This window comes from Thamnophis elegans, chromosome 4, assembly GCF_009769535.1.
Source record: "Thamnophis elegans isolate rThaEle1 chromosome 4, rThaEle1.pri, whole genome shotgun sequence".
NCBI classification, from domain to species: Eukaryota; Metazoa; Chordata; class Lepidosauria; order Squamata; family Colubridae; genus Thamnophis; species Thamnophis elegans.
Window position 1 is genome coordinate 26393365 of NC_045544.1, and position 16827 is coordinate 26410191.

The following is a 16827-nucleotide window of genomic DNA, read 5'->3' on the forward strand; positions in this document are numbered from 1 at the left end:
GAATCTCCGAGGGTTAGAAAGAAGAGTCGTTTTTAACTCAGTTTTATTTTAATTTTTTTGTTTGCCAACAAGTGAAAGTTTCGCACAAGCGCCTGGCTGAAAGTGCTCTGTGGGCGCCATTTTTACTAAGGACGAGGAGCTGCTTATTGACGCATGCGCAACGCTACCTTTAGCGTTTCAGTCCGCACCGTCGGAACTGAGGTTGTTTGTGTCCTGGCTACAGTCTTCCGCGTTTTTAAAACGAGTTTAATACCGGCTGCAAAAATCTGCACATCCGCTATTTAGCAAGCAAAGAGATTGGTTTTTGTTGCCATCTTCTGATTATCCGAATTTTAGTAGCTTTAAGCACTTAAGTGTAAATATTAGACACTAAATGGGTTTTTTAAAGACACAGCGAGGCTTAACTTCTAAAAAAAGCGTGCATCGCGTGAAAACTACATCTATTTTAGTATTCTTTTAATTAATACACTTTCCTTGAGAAACGAACTGTATACTTGAAACTTAGACTTGATATAACTTTGTCACTTTAAATGTACATTAATCAGCATACATTAAAATGAAATTTCGTTGCATACAGCTCTCAAAAGTGTCACCACCTCCAATATACCATACATAGATATGATTATACTAACACATATGACAAGAGAAACAACAGTCAACATCCAAATAATCTTTCTGGCATAATTGTTTTTAGTCTATTTGCAGTAATGTTTTAGGATGCTTTAGTATTTAAAAGAGTAAAGACATGATAATGGAATAATTTTGTGAACAGCAGAATAATCAAACTCAAATGCTGCTTGTGAGTGGAAATTACCATGGCATGTTTCAGACAGCTCCCACCCATTTTAAGGCAAGGAGAACAGCCAGTGTCCACTTTCTAAAGTAAACTTTTCTAAAGGTTTAGAACTGTTCAATATGTATGTGTATTTAATGAAATGCATTAGTGCAACAAAACGTATGCTATAACCATCAGAGTCTAATTGTTGCCTCTGTACTGTATTGTTTAATCACTGTATACTATATTCTGTATAGTATACAAACTATACATTGTGTATAGACTTCTACACAATATAGACTTCAAGACAGAACATTGCCCAGGGTATACCATCATGCAGTAGTCTATATTCATACTCCATCAGTAATTGCATGACCTCTGTAGATGCCATACACTAAATAAATCCATAAATAGCTATATAGAGGGCAGGTGCTAGATTCTTGGAAGTGGAGTGGCTTACTCTGAATTCCTGCACTGAACAGGTGGTTGCATTCTGTGCCAAAAATGCCAACTTTATTATATTATGGCTGATGCCAGGGGAAAGACTTCTGAATATGATGATTTGTTGAGCTGGATCATCTTCACAGGACATCAAGAACATTTCTGGTTTCCCAAATTGGCACATTGGGTTAGCATCAATATCCACACAGCAAAATATAACAACTTTGTTGAAAAGGCATACTGATAACAGCAATGTATATGAAGGCAACATTTTGAGGCCAAGAGATACATTTAATATGGTGGCCAAGGATTTTTATGGGTGGGGCAATTATGAAAAAAAAGTGTGGGCCATGATACAAGAACAGGTGGAATTAGGAATTCTGCAGATTGTACAGGGAGAATTTTGGTATTTTGTTTTAAAATTTAATTTTCATATGTTTTTCATGGATTCTGTGCTACGTCCTCAATTATTAAAATATTGCTGTCTTAGGTCAGAGAAGGCACAATGGCAAATGAGATAACACAAAAACTCTGATCTCATGAAGTACAGATATGAATGCCCATCTGTCAAATAGCACTTATCCCATACCATTCCAAGGTTTTCTTAATATCCAGGATAAACTTCATTATGATATGTGGAAGACAAACAGGAGGAACCAAATTTGACTCAGGATGCAGTAGAGGTGCAAATTTCATCAGTCTGCAGACTGAAGTAATCTGCAGGTTACTTCAGATGAAGCAATAATCAAGATAAAATTGTAAGATATCTGATAAAAAGAAGCTATGACATAGCTGATGCAGACTGCTGATGTTATAAATCTAGAAACGATTATGGGAAACTAGATTCTTACTGTTTCATTATTTTAAAATATTCTGGTAAATGAGGAAAGGCAATACTTTTTTCCTTCTTTTAATAAAAGAAAACAGACATTTCACTATTTAATGTTTTGCAAATCTTCCTTTTGGAGATTTTGAACAATTTACTGTATACTAAATATACAGTAGACACTGGCGAAAATAAATGTAGTGTGTCATATTAAGCATAAATGCCCTTATGGACTTCATCTATATGAAAAAGTTGGTTTGAACAACAATAAACCAAAACTTAACACTAAATTTCCACAAAGTATGTATTTTATTTTACCCAATCACATAAATGTAAACATACTTTCCTAAACACCTGATATTTGATCTTGAAAAATAAAGTTTATTTTCTATTTGCATCCAAAATGGAATATATTTAAAAGTCATTTTCTTAGTCTTTTTGTTAAATACATATTAAAACTTTCTATATATTACATGTAAAAATAGTGATCATTTTAATGCATATACAAAGCAAATTCAGCTTGCATTTATCTTTGCTATTATGTAACATTTATTGTCTGCCTATATACCATCATTTCAAATATAATCCAAGAATACTAGTGTTGAAATGCCATCATTTTTGTTAACATCTTTAAAAGCCTTTTAGTATCCTGCTTCACCTAACCCATTTATCTATGGGATTTTATCTGTCAACATACAGATATCTAATGCATTGCTTGTATGTTCATGAACCTAAGAACATCAAAACACTTCAGTATAAATACGTTCCTATGGTACTGTTTTAGAAACTAACAACCAATGTGTTTAAATGTAAAAGCCAAAATCAGCTAATACTTACTTTAAAAGAAAAAAATTAAAAAGGGAATAATTCCTAGGCTGCTACTTAATAGTAGATAATCTCAAATATAGCAAAAATGATAAACTGGAGCATTTATGCACTAGTGTCTCTGTGTATGAAGCAACAATTGTACATAAAGTCTTGTCTAAATTGGGATCAGTTACACAATAAACTATTAGAAATCTTGACTAGAGTTTGCCTCCTTCCTTCCTATTACCCAAGAATATACAAACCCCATTTACAAAATATCTGTTCATAAAACATTATCTTAGTCATAGTTGTCAATATTATTGTTTTGAAAGCCCATTTAACATAGAGAACATGTTTTCAGTAAAATAAGATATACATTTCCAAGATCAAACCAGAAGATGGTGCTACCTCAGCTAGCAATGGTTTTATCAATTTTTGAGATGTTTTACAGACACAAGGACAGAATCACCAATGGGTATGCAGGCAGCGGTTAATGTTCCACAGATAGGGGAAGTAGATATTTAAGATAAATCCACTCATTTGTGTCAATGTTTAATCTCCAGAGAAAGCAAGAATAGGGAAGTGATAAAAACAATGTACCGTACATCTTATGAAAAGAGGTCATATAATATAACTCAAACAGATCGAAAAGCAAGATTTTTTAAAAATTTATTTATTCAATGCATATAGCTATAATGTGAACATAACAAGTAGAAGGATAGAACAAGAAGAGGAATGAAATATAATTATTTCTGTTAAATTAAAGAAAAACACAGTAGGATAACTCCAGCCAGGAGTAGCAGTAAATGCATTGATTTTATAATACAAATAGAGAAAAATGACAAATGTTTCTTTTAGTATCAAGGGCCATGCTCCAGTCAAAATGTAGCATATTTATATACCATAGATCTCAGTGACAAATTTCTTCACTTTGCTTAAAAGTTCTTATTTATGGAACTAAACTTCAGATTGTATGAAAGATCTGAAATATATTGGGTGGAAAGTAATCTTTATCTTGGGATTTAAAATTATGTGTACATGATAATCTCGGGTACAAATTTATCTGTTCATCTATTTTATTGTCATGCATACAAAGGTACCTGCATATATCAGAACTCATGAAACAATAAATGTAACTCACCCCCATCCCAATTGTTTGAGATTAGATGCCCATGGATTCACTATACACATCCCCTGGATGCCACTAGGTGACGCTGTTTCATAGAATGGACCCACAGCATGCCCCTTTTGCCAGGATGAAGAGAAATAACTGGGAGAGAAGTTGTCCTGCAATAATTTGGCATTGTACTACAAGAGGCTTTTCAAGCGGTAACCAGCACTTTGAATTTCATATGGACGTTTATAAGGTACTAGTAAAGTGCTGCTACAGGGGTGCACCAAAGTGCTTCCAGAACTACTCACTATTGTATTTTAGATCAGTTGCAGCTTCTGCATGGTTTTTCAAGGTTAATCTAATATACGGTACTTTGCAATAATCCTGCCAGGGGTTGACTAGGCAATGCAGATGGATGACTTTACCTGGAGATTTCATGTAGATATTCAATAGTAGTTGAGACCAAGTAGGAGAGGCCTGGGAAACCCCACAGAATGGATACTTGGGGCACAATTTCTCCTTTATCTACCAGCACTAATTGAAAATGCCCCGAAAGAAAAGAGAACCACTACAACACCATGCCTCTCATTCCTAATCTATAGAAGTAGTCCAGAGATATATAGTGACTGCTTGTATCAAAGACGGATGAGAAATCAAGGAAGGCCAGAATGGATTGTACCACCTCATCCCAATCCTACCACAGGCTTTCTATAACTGCAATCAATGCTATCCAGATAATCCGCTTCATCCATACTCTCTGTAACTACAAGCCAATTGCTTTCCCCCAAACTTCCACTTTCTTGGGATTAAGAGTTTTAAACTCATCCCAGATAGCTATGCCAGTCACCTCCAAGAGACCTCCACAGCAATTTGGAGTGATTTCATCCAACAGACACCTAGAGTAGTTTTTATGGTAGCCCTGTAGATCTTCCTCCATTCTCTACTTCCCCAAGAGGGATTGGGTTACTCTAATGTCTATTTCCAGATGCAATAAGAGTAGAAAAATTGCATTTTTCTATTCTATAACCATGAGGTAGTCTTACCTGTGTTAAATCTGATTCATTTTGTTTTCCGTCAGTGACTCTGTGGGATCCAGAGGTCACACAAGGACAATTTTACTCAAGTCCTTGGCTGCCCTTTCATTCCAGATAGCAACAAAGGCCTCAGATGAACCCAATCCAAGCTTCTTTTAAACCTGTAGAGATTATCAGGTGGCTGAGACAGACAAATCTAATGGGCCTTCCTCCCTGTGCCAAGGAGTGCTTGAACGGAACGCTAAGGTAAATGATCTGACCACCACAATGAATTGATGTCATTTCCCCAATTCCCGTTCATAGCACTATGCCCCGAAAACAGGTTTACATTAGAAGGGTCCCTTGGTAAGCCTTACCCAGATATTATTGGATGGTAGTTGTGTTACATGAATAAACCTATGTGTGTCAATGTGGGTTGCTGCATTCTGCAGAAGCTGAAGCTTCGACAGGCACTTTAAGGATAGGTCCATGTGGAGTGCACTGCAGTGCTCTAGCTGCAAGATGACAAAGAATGAAAGACTGCAACTCTTAACTGCAACAGGTCCAGATAATCTGCATCCTCCAGAATTTTTTGAAACTGCACATCTACCATGTTTTTCCCCCCAATAACTTTTCTAAAAAATAGCAGGTTGAATACTGGATTAAAATTTTCCACACAGCTGGGTCCAGGAATGGCAAATAGAATCACCACTTGTAAAGTGGTCGCTACTTGATTCCAGCCACATATTACCTACCGGAGCCCCTAACCAACTAAGAGGAGCATGTATCTAATATATAGCAAATTGGTGGTATTTCATCCCATGCTGGCAATGATCTCTCCCAGTGACTTCATATGGCTGTAAATAGTAATGGGGAGAGGAACAAGCTTTGGGACACTTTAGGCAAGGGTTCCATCTTTTCCCCAACCACCAATGACTAAAACCAGATTATCCAGGGAGGAAATTTACTGAGGAACAGTGCTCTCTATTCCCAATTCTTACAGCAGCTTTAGTATAACATGATTAATAATACTGAAGAACATTGAGAAATTCAGCAGGATAACATTCATAACATTTCTCCCCCTCATACTGCTTAAAAACAAACAGAAAATAAAACAGGCCTATAATAGTGATCTCTAATTCATAACACTGGTTCTAGAGCTGATAAATGCAGACTTTTCTATTTTAGCAGCTATAAGTTCAACAAAGCTATTGCATTAAATATACAGGAATTTGAAAGTGCCTCCTTTCCCAAAATAAGTAGAGACATATTCCATATTCCCACTAGCAGAAGTTACCTCTACTCAATATTTACTTTTCTCTCTGCTTTGTAAAATAATACTTCTTGTTCAAGAGAGACCTCTACTCTCAAAGTAGGTTTTGGAGGATGATGGGATGATTAGCAATAGCACTTAGACTTATATACCCCTTCACAGTGCTTTACAGCCCTCTCAAGCGATTTATAGAGTCAGCATATTGCCCCCAACAATCTAAGTCCTCGTTTTGCTGACCTCGGAAGGATGGAAGGCTGAGTCAACCTTGAGCCGGTCAGATCGAACTCCTGGCAGTAAGCAGTGAGTTAGCTGCAGTACTGCATTCTAACCACTGCGCCACCAGAACTTAGGTGATTGTCATTAATCATCTTCAATATGGATTCAATCCTCCTTATATCTGTGCCAAGTGACATAGTTACAAAACTTATAAATAACCAAATTCTAAACCATACAGGCATATTTTATACATTAAAAGCCACACTTAATGGGAAGCTAATTATACAGTTATTTAATATATAAAAAATAAAACAATGTATTGATATTCACAACAAAGACCTGAGAGGTAATTCTATTTAAGTCACCTTAAATCACATACATTTGGACACCGTAATATCTATTTTTAATAGAAAAACCACTCAAATATTATCAATGTACATAATGAAAAACACAAAATATAAAATATTTTAGGAAAATGTAGTTTTCTTTAAAGATATGTAGTATTTAATTCAGGAGTCGTGTTTCTACCTACTTTTACCCAGTCATTCTGTAACCCAGTCAAATGATGGTTTCTAGCAACACACAATCACCCTAACTAGGTCACAAATAACAATTTATAGAATACAGTGTCCCATATAATTTCTCTAGGAAATATATAGTATATCAGGAGTTTTACCCAAATATCATATCATTAGCCTCTTCCCCAGGGAATAGGCTGGCTTGAACCGTGCCACTAAACAGTGTATGGTACATACATTATTTGTGCTTGAGTCTTAAAAATTAGTTCTGTCACTGAGAAGGTTGCTTTTTTTAATTTACTCTTTTACTTTTGGTCTTTTTCTTTTCAAGTATTAAGTAGATAAGTAAATTACCTGTCTTTATATATTTCCACAATGTGACTGGATAAAGTTAAATTAACTTTTCCTTGTTGGGGTTCCTAGTTTAATTCCCTTCTTGACCTATTTAACATTATTATAAAAACAGGGCCATGACAGCATGCATTAAATAGTAAAAACATATGTACAGTACACATACTTGTGCTTCTGAGATTTATTCTGCATGACATTGTTTTTCAATGTTCAGAGAAATACCGTATTTTTCAGACTATAAAATGAATCGGACTATGCAACTAAACTTACAGGAGAAAAACAAGAAAAAAATAGTTTTTGGCCTCTGTGGCCCCCAGAAGCACTCCGCAGTGATCCGCACAGTTCTCCCTGTGTCACGTTTTTGCCCTTCCAGGACCCCAGAAGCACTCTGCAGTCTCCGCCCAACCCGTTTTTGCCCAAAAAACATTTTTGGCCTGCAGAGTGCTTCTGGGGGCCTGGGAGGGCAAAAATGCAATGCGTGGAGGGCTTGGCAGCCCAAAAATGAGCCTATTTTTAGTAAAAACAGGGCATGCAGAGCACTGCAGAGTGCTTCTGAGGACCTGTGAGGGTGAAAACATGATGCGCAGACGGTTCGGGAGGCCAAAACTGTCCGTGTTCCAGAGCTGGTATTTAGCAGGTTCTAACCAGTTCTGAAGAACCAGTAGCAGAAATTTTCAGTAATTTGGAGAACCGGTAAATACCACCTCTGACTGGCCCCATCCCCATCTATTCTCTGCCTCCCGACTCCCAGTGATAAGGAGGAAATGGAAATTTTGCAGTAACCTTTCCCTGTAGTGGGGTGGGAATGGAGATTTTAAAGTATCCTTCCCCTGCCATGGCCACCAAGCCACGCCCACTAAGCCGTACCAAGCCCACACCAGTAGCAAACGGGTAGTAAAAAAATTTGAATCCCACTACTCGTGACCGGACAAATGCGCGAACGACAAAAGCGCGCCGACAAAACCGCGGCGCTAAAACCGCGATGTCAAAAGCGCGCCAACAACAGCGCACCAACAACAGCGCGCCGACAGAAGCGCGATTTAAGTTAAGGTAAGGTTTAGGTTTAGGGTTAGGTTTAGGGTTAGGTTTAGGGTTAGGTTTAGGGTTAGGTTTAGGGTTAGGTTTAGGGTTAGGTTTAGGGTTAGGTTTAGGGTTAGGTTACAGCGCGCTTCTGTCGGCACGCTGTTGTTGGCGCGCTTCAGCGCTCATTCGTCGGCGCGGTTTTGTCGGCGCGGTTTAGTCAGGCGCGCTTTTGTCATTCGCGCATTTGTGGTGGAACCCCCACTACTGCCGTATTCTGTCTATAAGATGCACCTAAATTTTTATTCACTTTTTTGGGGGGGGAGGTATGCCTTACACTCTTCCAAAAAATACGGTAATCTCTTCTCTCGAACACATGCATAGTTTGTCAATAGATTTATATGGAGAATATCCAATTGCTCTGAAAAGGTATGGCTTGCTCCAGCTTCACAGTGCAAGTTAGATGGATTCAGAGGTGGTTTGGGGTTCACTAAATTTGAAAGCCAGCACATCACAGGACAAATGTCTGTTTAACTTGCTTCTTTCTGATAATTTCACCTATAACATTATCAGATTTCAAGGCATATTCAAATAAAGAAAAGCATCCTGGAATAAAATCAGGCCTGCACTCCCACATTCCCTTAGGACACACAATATAGTATCCTAGTTTTGTAGAATGAACCATTTTGATTCCATTTGTGGAACATGTTAAATTTATACAAATTATTCCTTTCAAGAATAATTCAGTGCCAAATATTTTACAAAAACATGATGTCCCTAAACAGCTTTTTCTTGACTGAGGAAAAATCAGTTTGTCAGTCTTATCAAGTCTTATCAATTCACTTTTGAAAAAGCACATGATTTTAACTAGCCCATTTTGAAAAAAATGACTATTTCATTTCACAATGTATTATTTCACATTACAGCTTAGAAGTTCAAAATCAGTGCCTGCTTGGATTCAGAAACACACACATACACCCACGTCTTACAATCACATATGAATTTTTTTTAAAAATTAATTTCCATTTTAATGCAGTCTGTGCCCTCAACTCTTCATAAAAGCACATGAAGCTATGGGTTCTTTTAAAACAGCAACTGAATTAAAATGTTAGCCACTCTACTGTATTTTTGAATGCATGATAAAAAAAAAAAGGGGGGGGGACAATGCATGCATAGGCTGTTCTGTATCCAAGGCATGATTTACAGAGTCTGAAACCAGGGTGTATTTTCTATTGAAGAAGAACAGATAAAGGCACAATATTTACATACACTGTAATTTTCTGTGCACTTAAGCAAGTTAAATAACATCAATTGCTTCCCAGTTTTCCATACTGAACATGGCTACAGGATTCTTTCATAGAAAAGCAAATAGGCTTGTGAATTTAATACTCTTGATTCTGGGACTGCTTGTACATAGGTATCACTGACATAAACCCACTGTCCTACTGCTGATCCCGGAGATTCTTTTAAACCTGCAATGCAAACAAACACACACAACCAGTATTCATTAGCTGGAATCAACAGGTAAAATCAAGCTAAGCAAACCATTAGGATTCAGAAGCAAATATCTCACTCTTAAAACAGGGCTGTCAAACTCACGGTCCACAGGCTAGAAGCATCACACACTGGCACGCCCATGCCCGGTTTAGCAATGGGGGGGGGAATCACGATACATCACATGATGCCCCCGTGATGCCGTGAGGTTGACACCCCTGCTCTAAAACATTTACAAATTTGTTTTAGGATCTTGGCTCTGTTCTTTTGGAAGCTTTACTGAAAGTTGTGAAAGTTGCTTGAGAAAGACTCTGTGAAACAAGGAAACCACATGGTAGTAACACCCAAATTGCGGCTTGGAACAAGCAAGAGCATTTGAAAGAGACTAAAGTGGTTCTTGTAAATAATGAGGGTACTTTTTATATTCTTCTTATCATTCTCTGCTTGAGCAAGGAGGCAAGAGCTTCAAGGCTGGGGAAAAAGTGATACAGTATAGCATAACAAATCTAGACTCCATAAAAAAGTACGTTTTTCTAATATATGGGCCTCTTGAGAGTACCAGCCACATCTGATTGCTTAAATTCATGTCCACCTCATGCTAAAATTAAAATCATGTTAACTGATATGATGCATGCAATGTAAAGGAAACAGTTTTCTGCAATTATTAGCATTTGTAACAATATTTGGGGGGAGAGGGGAACTATGCAAATGAAAATATAATAAAGATTACATACATACATGTATATAATCCTTGACTTACAACCATTCACTTAGCAACCATTCAAAATTACAGTGGCACTGAAAATAATAAGCAGAAGCAGTCCTTGCACTTATGACAGTAGCAGCATACGCTGGTCACATAATAAAATATTCAGGCACCTGGCAACCAGCATGCATTTATGTCAGTTGCCATGTCCCGGAGTCACATCATCACTATTTCCAACTTTCCCAGCTGGCTTCTGACAAGCAAAGTCAACACAGGAAGTCAGATTCGCTTAATGACCACATGAATCACTTAACAAATGCAATGATTCATGTCTTAACTGGAGCAAAATAGGACATAAGATTGGGTGCCACTCACTTAAAAATTGCCTTGCTTAGCAATGAAAATTTTGATTCCAATGGTGGTGGTAAGTTGGGGACTACCTGTTTACACGACATCTGTATTTTTTTTAATCTAATCACACAGTTTTGTTTAGACACATACCTTGAACGTTTTTATTGCTAGAATTGTGCTCCAAATGTTTTTTGGACGATGATCGGATTTTTACATAAGCTGCATAATGACCTCCCCGCATGGAGCCATTATGCTCTACTATTCCATAAAGCGCATAGAGGACCTTCCCACCATCAGTCACATTCTAGGAAAGGAAGGAAAGAAGTGAGGGTCACGTAGTATGGGTCTTTGTAATACTTTCAATATGGGTTTTGTAATTCTGCTGCACTGGCTAACTAACATAGTTTTCCTTAAATTTTAATTTGCCTTATTTCTCTCTTTCTCTTCTAAATGTATTGTTAATAATTAGCCCTAAGTTTAACCTAGCAAGAAAAGCTTTATTGTAGAAACTACAACTGGCCAACTCTTTGATACATGTTAAATAAATGCAATGTTATTCAAAGAAAACAGCCAATTTATTCTAATTTCAGGTAGCAAAAGGTATTTTCAGCTATTGTTAAAGCTTAGTTTAACAGAATGATATTGTGCTGAATACGAATCTGACTGAAATGTATGACTAAAAATGTGTGATGTTTGTAAGAAAAAATTCACTTCAATTTTCGACTGAAACATTACCAATTTTGCTTCAAACACAATCTGACATTATGCTTTTATAATGTCTTACCTTGCAAAAGGCAGAACAAAATGGAGCCAAGTCCAAAACAAGTGGGAAATCTACATGTCGATTTACTTTTCGTAGGCTCATGCCAGCCTTTAAAAGAAATTAAAAGTATTTGTAGAATTTGAATTTAATGCATAAATATCTGAAATAGGACATTTTGAAATAAATAAATCAGTAGCAACTATGAGTGATCTACAAAACAAATGATATTGTAGAGCTAAATACAACCTAAAATATAATCTTGGCTTGTATCACTCCAGTCCAGGAAAAATGAAATATAGAATATTTAGGAATCAAGAGCAAAACCTGAATCTGAATGCTATATTTGAAGCATATTATTAAGGTAGGAATCAAGTAGTGCTGAAACAAAACTTAGTTATTTTTTTTCTTTCAATAGATATACTGTACTACTTTTCAAAAAGTAGTGGAAAGACAATGAACTCTGTATAACACACACACACACACACTTACTCATAGTGTCTTAGAATAGATACTTAGAAAAAGAAAAGGGTTTTTTACAGATTTAAAAAAAACTAAAATGCCAATGTGCAACAAAGACCACTTTGTTTTTGCAAATCTTCCACCGCTCCTAGACAACTTCTGACAGTGAACCAAACAAATATTTAATGTAGTTCTAATAAAAATACCTGTCTATTAACTTTTAAGGAGGAAAAAACCCATGTTTTTCAGTGCATTACCTGATGAAATCTTTTCAGATGGAGGATCAGAACAGCAGGAACCAAAGAAATCAGCAGCTGCTTCCTAGCATTTGTATAGACACTTTCTGTCTTCTTATCTATAAAAAAATACATCATTTATAAGGAAAATGATCTGAAAATACATGAAAAATATAAGGCAGAGCATAGAGATAGAGACAGAGACAGATGGAGAGATAGAGATGATAGAGATAGAAACAGATGTTCCAATAATATATCCTGGTCCATAGTATCATAAGCCACTGAAAAAGCCAGTAGTAGCATTAATAAGGGTTTTCCTTGTTCTACAGGCCAACCAATGAGCAACTCCGTGGCTAAACCCAGACGCAGAATGATCAGGTTATCCATTCTGTTTAAAAGAAAACTTTGAAAGTGTAGTACCACTACTTCCCCATCAGCTTAGCTGAGTGTGGAATACTGGATATCACCCAACAGTGATTAAAACTGACCAAACTTTACCTCCTTAAACAACACCCTCACTCTTTCCTTCTATCTGCAAGAAGGAAACAACAATCTGATCATTGGCGGGCTAGGTTTTTTTTTTTTTACAGGGCCCTCCAAGCCAACTTGAGAAGAGATCCAACTGGCTCCAACAGATTCAAGAATATTCCCTTATTCTTCAGGAGATAAACTGCAAAGCTGTCTCAAAAATGATGGTACTGGATGGTTCATCAGACACCCTTGGTGACATCAAAGCCAGCAATGAACCTGAACAATCTTATCTGCAAAGAATCAATGAACAGCTAAGCTCTAGGTGAGTTTTCACAAGACCTTTGAAATGGATCCCTCAATTCACTTTTAAAGCAGACAGTATAAGGCAGGGGTGTCAAACTTGATTTCATTGAGGGCCACATCAAAGTTGTAGTTGACCTCAGGAGGGGGCAGGGGGCATGGCCACCTCGACGCCACTCATGTCAGGTGCGCAGATGGTGGCCCTAGCGCTCTGCCAGCGAAAACAGGCTCCCAAGTTCTGTTTTCAGCTGCAACAGCCTCCTGCAACCCTCCCCCAGCGAAAACAGAGCTTAGGCGGGCTGCACGGGACCCTCCGGATCACCGTTTTCACTAGCAGAGACACTAGGGGCCAGTCCTTTGCTGTTCCCAGGGCGACCCTATGGACCAGATCTAAGCACCCCATGCACCAGATCCGACTCCTGGGCCTTGAGTTTGACACCCCTGGTATAAAATATGGGAAGGGTGCTGCTTTCCAAAATGCATAAATACCACTCTTGAATGAGCATGTCCTTGAATCAGAAAGATTTTTATTACCAGCTACCTGTGGAATTTGCTTTTTTCTGGTGTTTGTGCTTCTGATCTGTACAGTTTTCACACAGCAGCTTATTGTTCCCCATTAGCAGCTCCACGGAGGTAAACTGATAGAGGCATGACTGAACCGAACATTCCTTAGAACTGGTTACGTAACTCTGAGAAAGTGTCTGGAAAGCATTTTGAGGGTTTTGCACCTCTGTGGAAAAGGCAGTGTTCTTCGACAGGCTCGAAAGAGTGTTGAGAGGCCCTTCACTTTCAATGGCTGTGCTTCCAAAGTGAAATTTTGACAAGGTACTAGTAAGTGCCTCCGTATTGCTATTGCTGGGTTTGCTATATTGCGTTTTAGTATTTGTAGGTAAGTGTCTGTGTCCGTCTGTGCATAAATCAGGTGAGAGACAAGTTTTATTGGCCGTAATTTGCTTAGCCGCGCTTTCGCTTTCAGAGGCCTCGCTATCAGCATCAATGCTACTTTCAGAACGGCTGACTTCTTTCTCACTGCCTTCAGTCTGACTTCCATTTCCTGGGGAGTCCAAAACGGCACCGCTCTCTCTTGTGCATGAAGTATTGGCAATATCTTCTATTTTAGAGTTTCTGATTTTTCCAGGTAGAATAAAAGGGCTTATTTCTTCTTCATCAGATTTGTTGGCAAGTCGTCTTTCATGGTTTACCTGGTTCTGCCAGTTGCCATGTCATCATCAAAGTGTTAAGGAAAAATAAAAAGGGGGGGGGGAAACCCACATTATTCAAATCCCATAGAAGCACTGAAAACAAATTCTTACTTTCTTTATACATGCATTTAAATGATATTATTTAATAAATCATTTTTCAGCAAGGTTTCCAAATCAAATTTGAATGTCCGCCTTCGAGTACTATTGTCAGGCCTGCATTTATATTCCTTTTAGAATTTTGGCCTGCCACACTTTCTCTTATTTCATTATGCTGTTTCTTTAGTATAGTTGATAGGAGGGGGGAATAGACAGGAGTGAGATTGTGGAATGTATTGTTTTTCATTCTTTACTAGAAGCCAAGGTCATCCTTTGTCTCCGTGTTCTTTGACACCTGACCGGAACCAGCTGGGTGTGGATGCCAGCGTGGAAGAAGAAGATTGGACCATGTGATGGATTGTGGGTGTGGGGACAAGATCATAAACTTTTAACTGGGTGGAATTCTGATGTCATTTCCAGTATTGGGATTAACACAGATGTGCCTAAAATGTCTGTCTTATTAAATTGGAACAAAAAGGATAGTTTTGCCTTGGACTCTGATTTAATTCTGCATGATACTTGGAACGCTGACAATTATACTTTAAATCTATCATTTTAAGATATATTCAGCCTCTTATATATAATTTATATACTGTAGATTTCAGTTACAATCATTTCTTTTATATTAAAATCTTCCAATTAATCAATGCAGTACTACGATTTCTGAAAGCAGTGATTAAAGTACATTCAAACACTTGTGACCTAAAATTGCAAGTTAAAAATATGTAATCCAGGTTTTTAAAAAGAACAATGAAATTTATGTGAAGAACATCTGAATTCATGTACAAATGTCCATACTGGCATATTCTTACCTTATCCTTTGTTAATGAACACTTTCTAGATAATTTTGATTGCTGATTAGTCAGAGCAGATATGGAAGAACAGCTGAATTGATCAGTATCTGCTTCTTGTATTTGTTTACCTTTGCTTGTCCTTCCAAAACAAACAGGTTTTGAGGTCTAAAAAAATCAACATGGGTTACTAGCAAAGCATCTAAGATATTATTTTATTACAATTGATTTTCATGTATATCATGAATTAAAAATAATAATAGCTGCATTTACACAGTAATCTAGTCTAAACCAAAAACAAACTTAAAGCAATATATGACACCAGCTATAATTTCTATGCATATCAATATATTCTTCTTTTCTCCATCCTAAATTGGCTGAGTTCTTTATATCGGTTGGCATGAAGAAGACTTCTGACAATTAAAATGAAGCCTTTATAGAATAAGAACTTACTTACCCTTTCTTCTATTATAGGAAGTGAAAGATCAATGAAGGGTTCTTTTACTGTGGAAATCTTAGAAAAGAAAAAAAATGAAAATGACAAGTGACTATCTTCTAGATTCCACCATACATACAAAGTTATATAGTAAATACATTTTTATTAGGCATTGGAACACTTCACAAAAATGGAAAAACTGAGATTTGGAGGTGAAAAAAAAATCCCCGCTGTACTGGTAGTCCTTATTTAATGGCCACAATTGGAACTGGTAATTCTGTTGCTAGGCAAGGCAGTCATTAAGTGAGATATCACATGGATGTGAATGGGCTTACAGTCATGCTTGCTCTGTGGTCATTAGGCAAATCACATCTGGACATCACATGATCGCAGCTTGCAATTTTACTGCCAGATTCTCCATTGACTTGACTTGTTGGAAGCCAGCTGTGAGCCACGCAAATGGCAATCACGTGGGACACTGCAAGACATTCTACTCTGTGTGCTTTGCTGTTAAGCTTTACAAAAGGAATAACTCTCTATGTACAGAAGAACAGCTTTCATCTATTTTTCTACAGATAAGACACATTAAAATGCAGTGGTGATATCATAAAATACAGTATCCTATTGCAACAGAGAACAGAGATTCTTTTAGAATATTGTTGAATTCTACAAACAGGAACACATAATTTGACTACTATATAGATAGTTTCAGGATGTTGCCCACTCAAAGAAGAGTAAAATGACAAACTTCTATATATGTCTAATAGTCATATCAAACCTCTGACAACAATGCACAAGCAATGAAGCAAGATTCATATGGAATTCCATTAATATGCTTTAATATCAGAAAAGGGAAGCAGGATAGAGAATCTTGGAAACTGAATAAACAATCCTCGTTGCTTGTGAGTTCAGAAATACTGACTCATTAGAAAAGACCATATAAATATGAAGTGTTCATTATCACCAATGAAACCTATAGAAAACTATTAAAATATGATTCTTCACAGGTATCAATAAATATATTTAAATCAGTATTGTTCATAAAAAATACTTGTAAATCATACTTAATCAGGTGATTAAACCTCTAATCACCTAACTATATATTCAACTAACGTCTCTTGACTAACAGAAAGTTTTTGCCAACTGTTAGAAGTATGGGGGAGAGATC

At 37.1% G+C, this 16827-nt stretch overlaps 1 protein-coding gene across 1 annotated transcript in view; it reads right to left on the minus strand.

The window, feature by feature from the left end:
* Positions 1–9205: 9205 nt before the first annotated feature.
* Positions 9206–16827, minus strand: part of USP45 (ubiquitin specific peptidase 45) — a 55627-nt gene continuing 48005 nt past the window's right edge. Inside the window, exons 12-18 of the mRNA XM_032216175.1 lie at positions 15681–15737; positions 15245–15391; positions 13676–14342; positions 12385–12482; positions 11690–11776; positions 11056–11209; positions 9206–9826 (exon numbers count right to left, since the gene is read on the minus strand). Of these exons, the coding sequence (XP_032072066.1) occupies positions 9696–9826; positions 11056–11209; positions 11690–11776; positions 12385–12482; positions 13676–14342; positions 15245–15391; positions 15681–15737 (1341 nt within the window). The 3' untranslated portion in view covers positions 9206–9695. The remainder of the gene's footprint in view (positions 9827–11055; positions 11210–11689; positions 11777–12384; positions 12483–13675; positions 14343–15244; positions 15392–15680; positions 15738–16827) is intronic.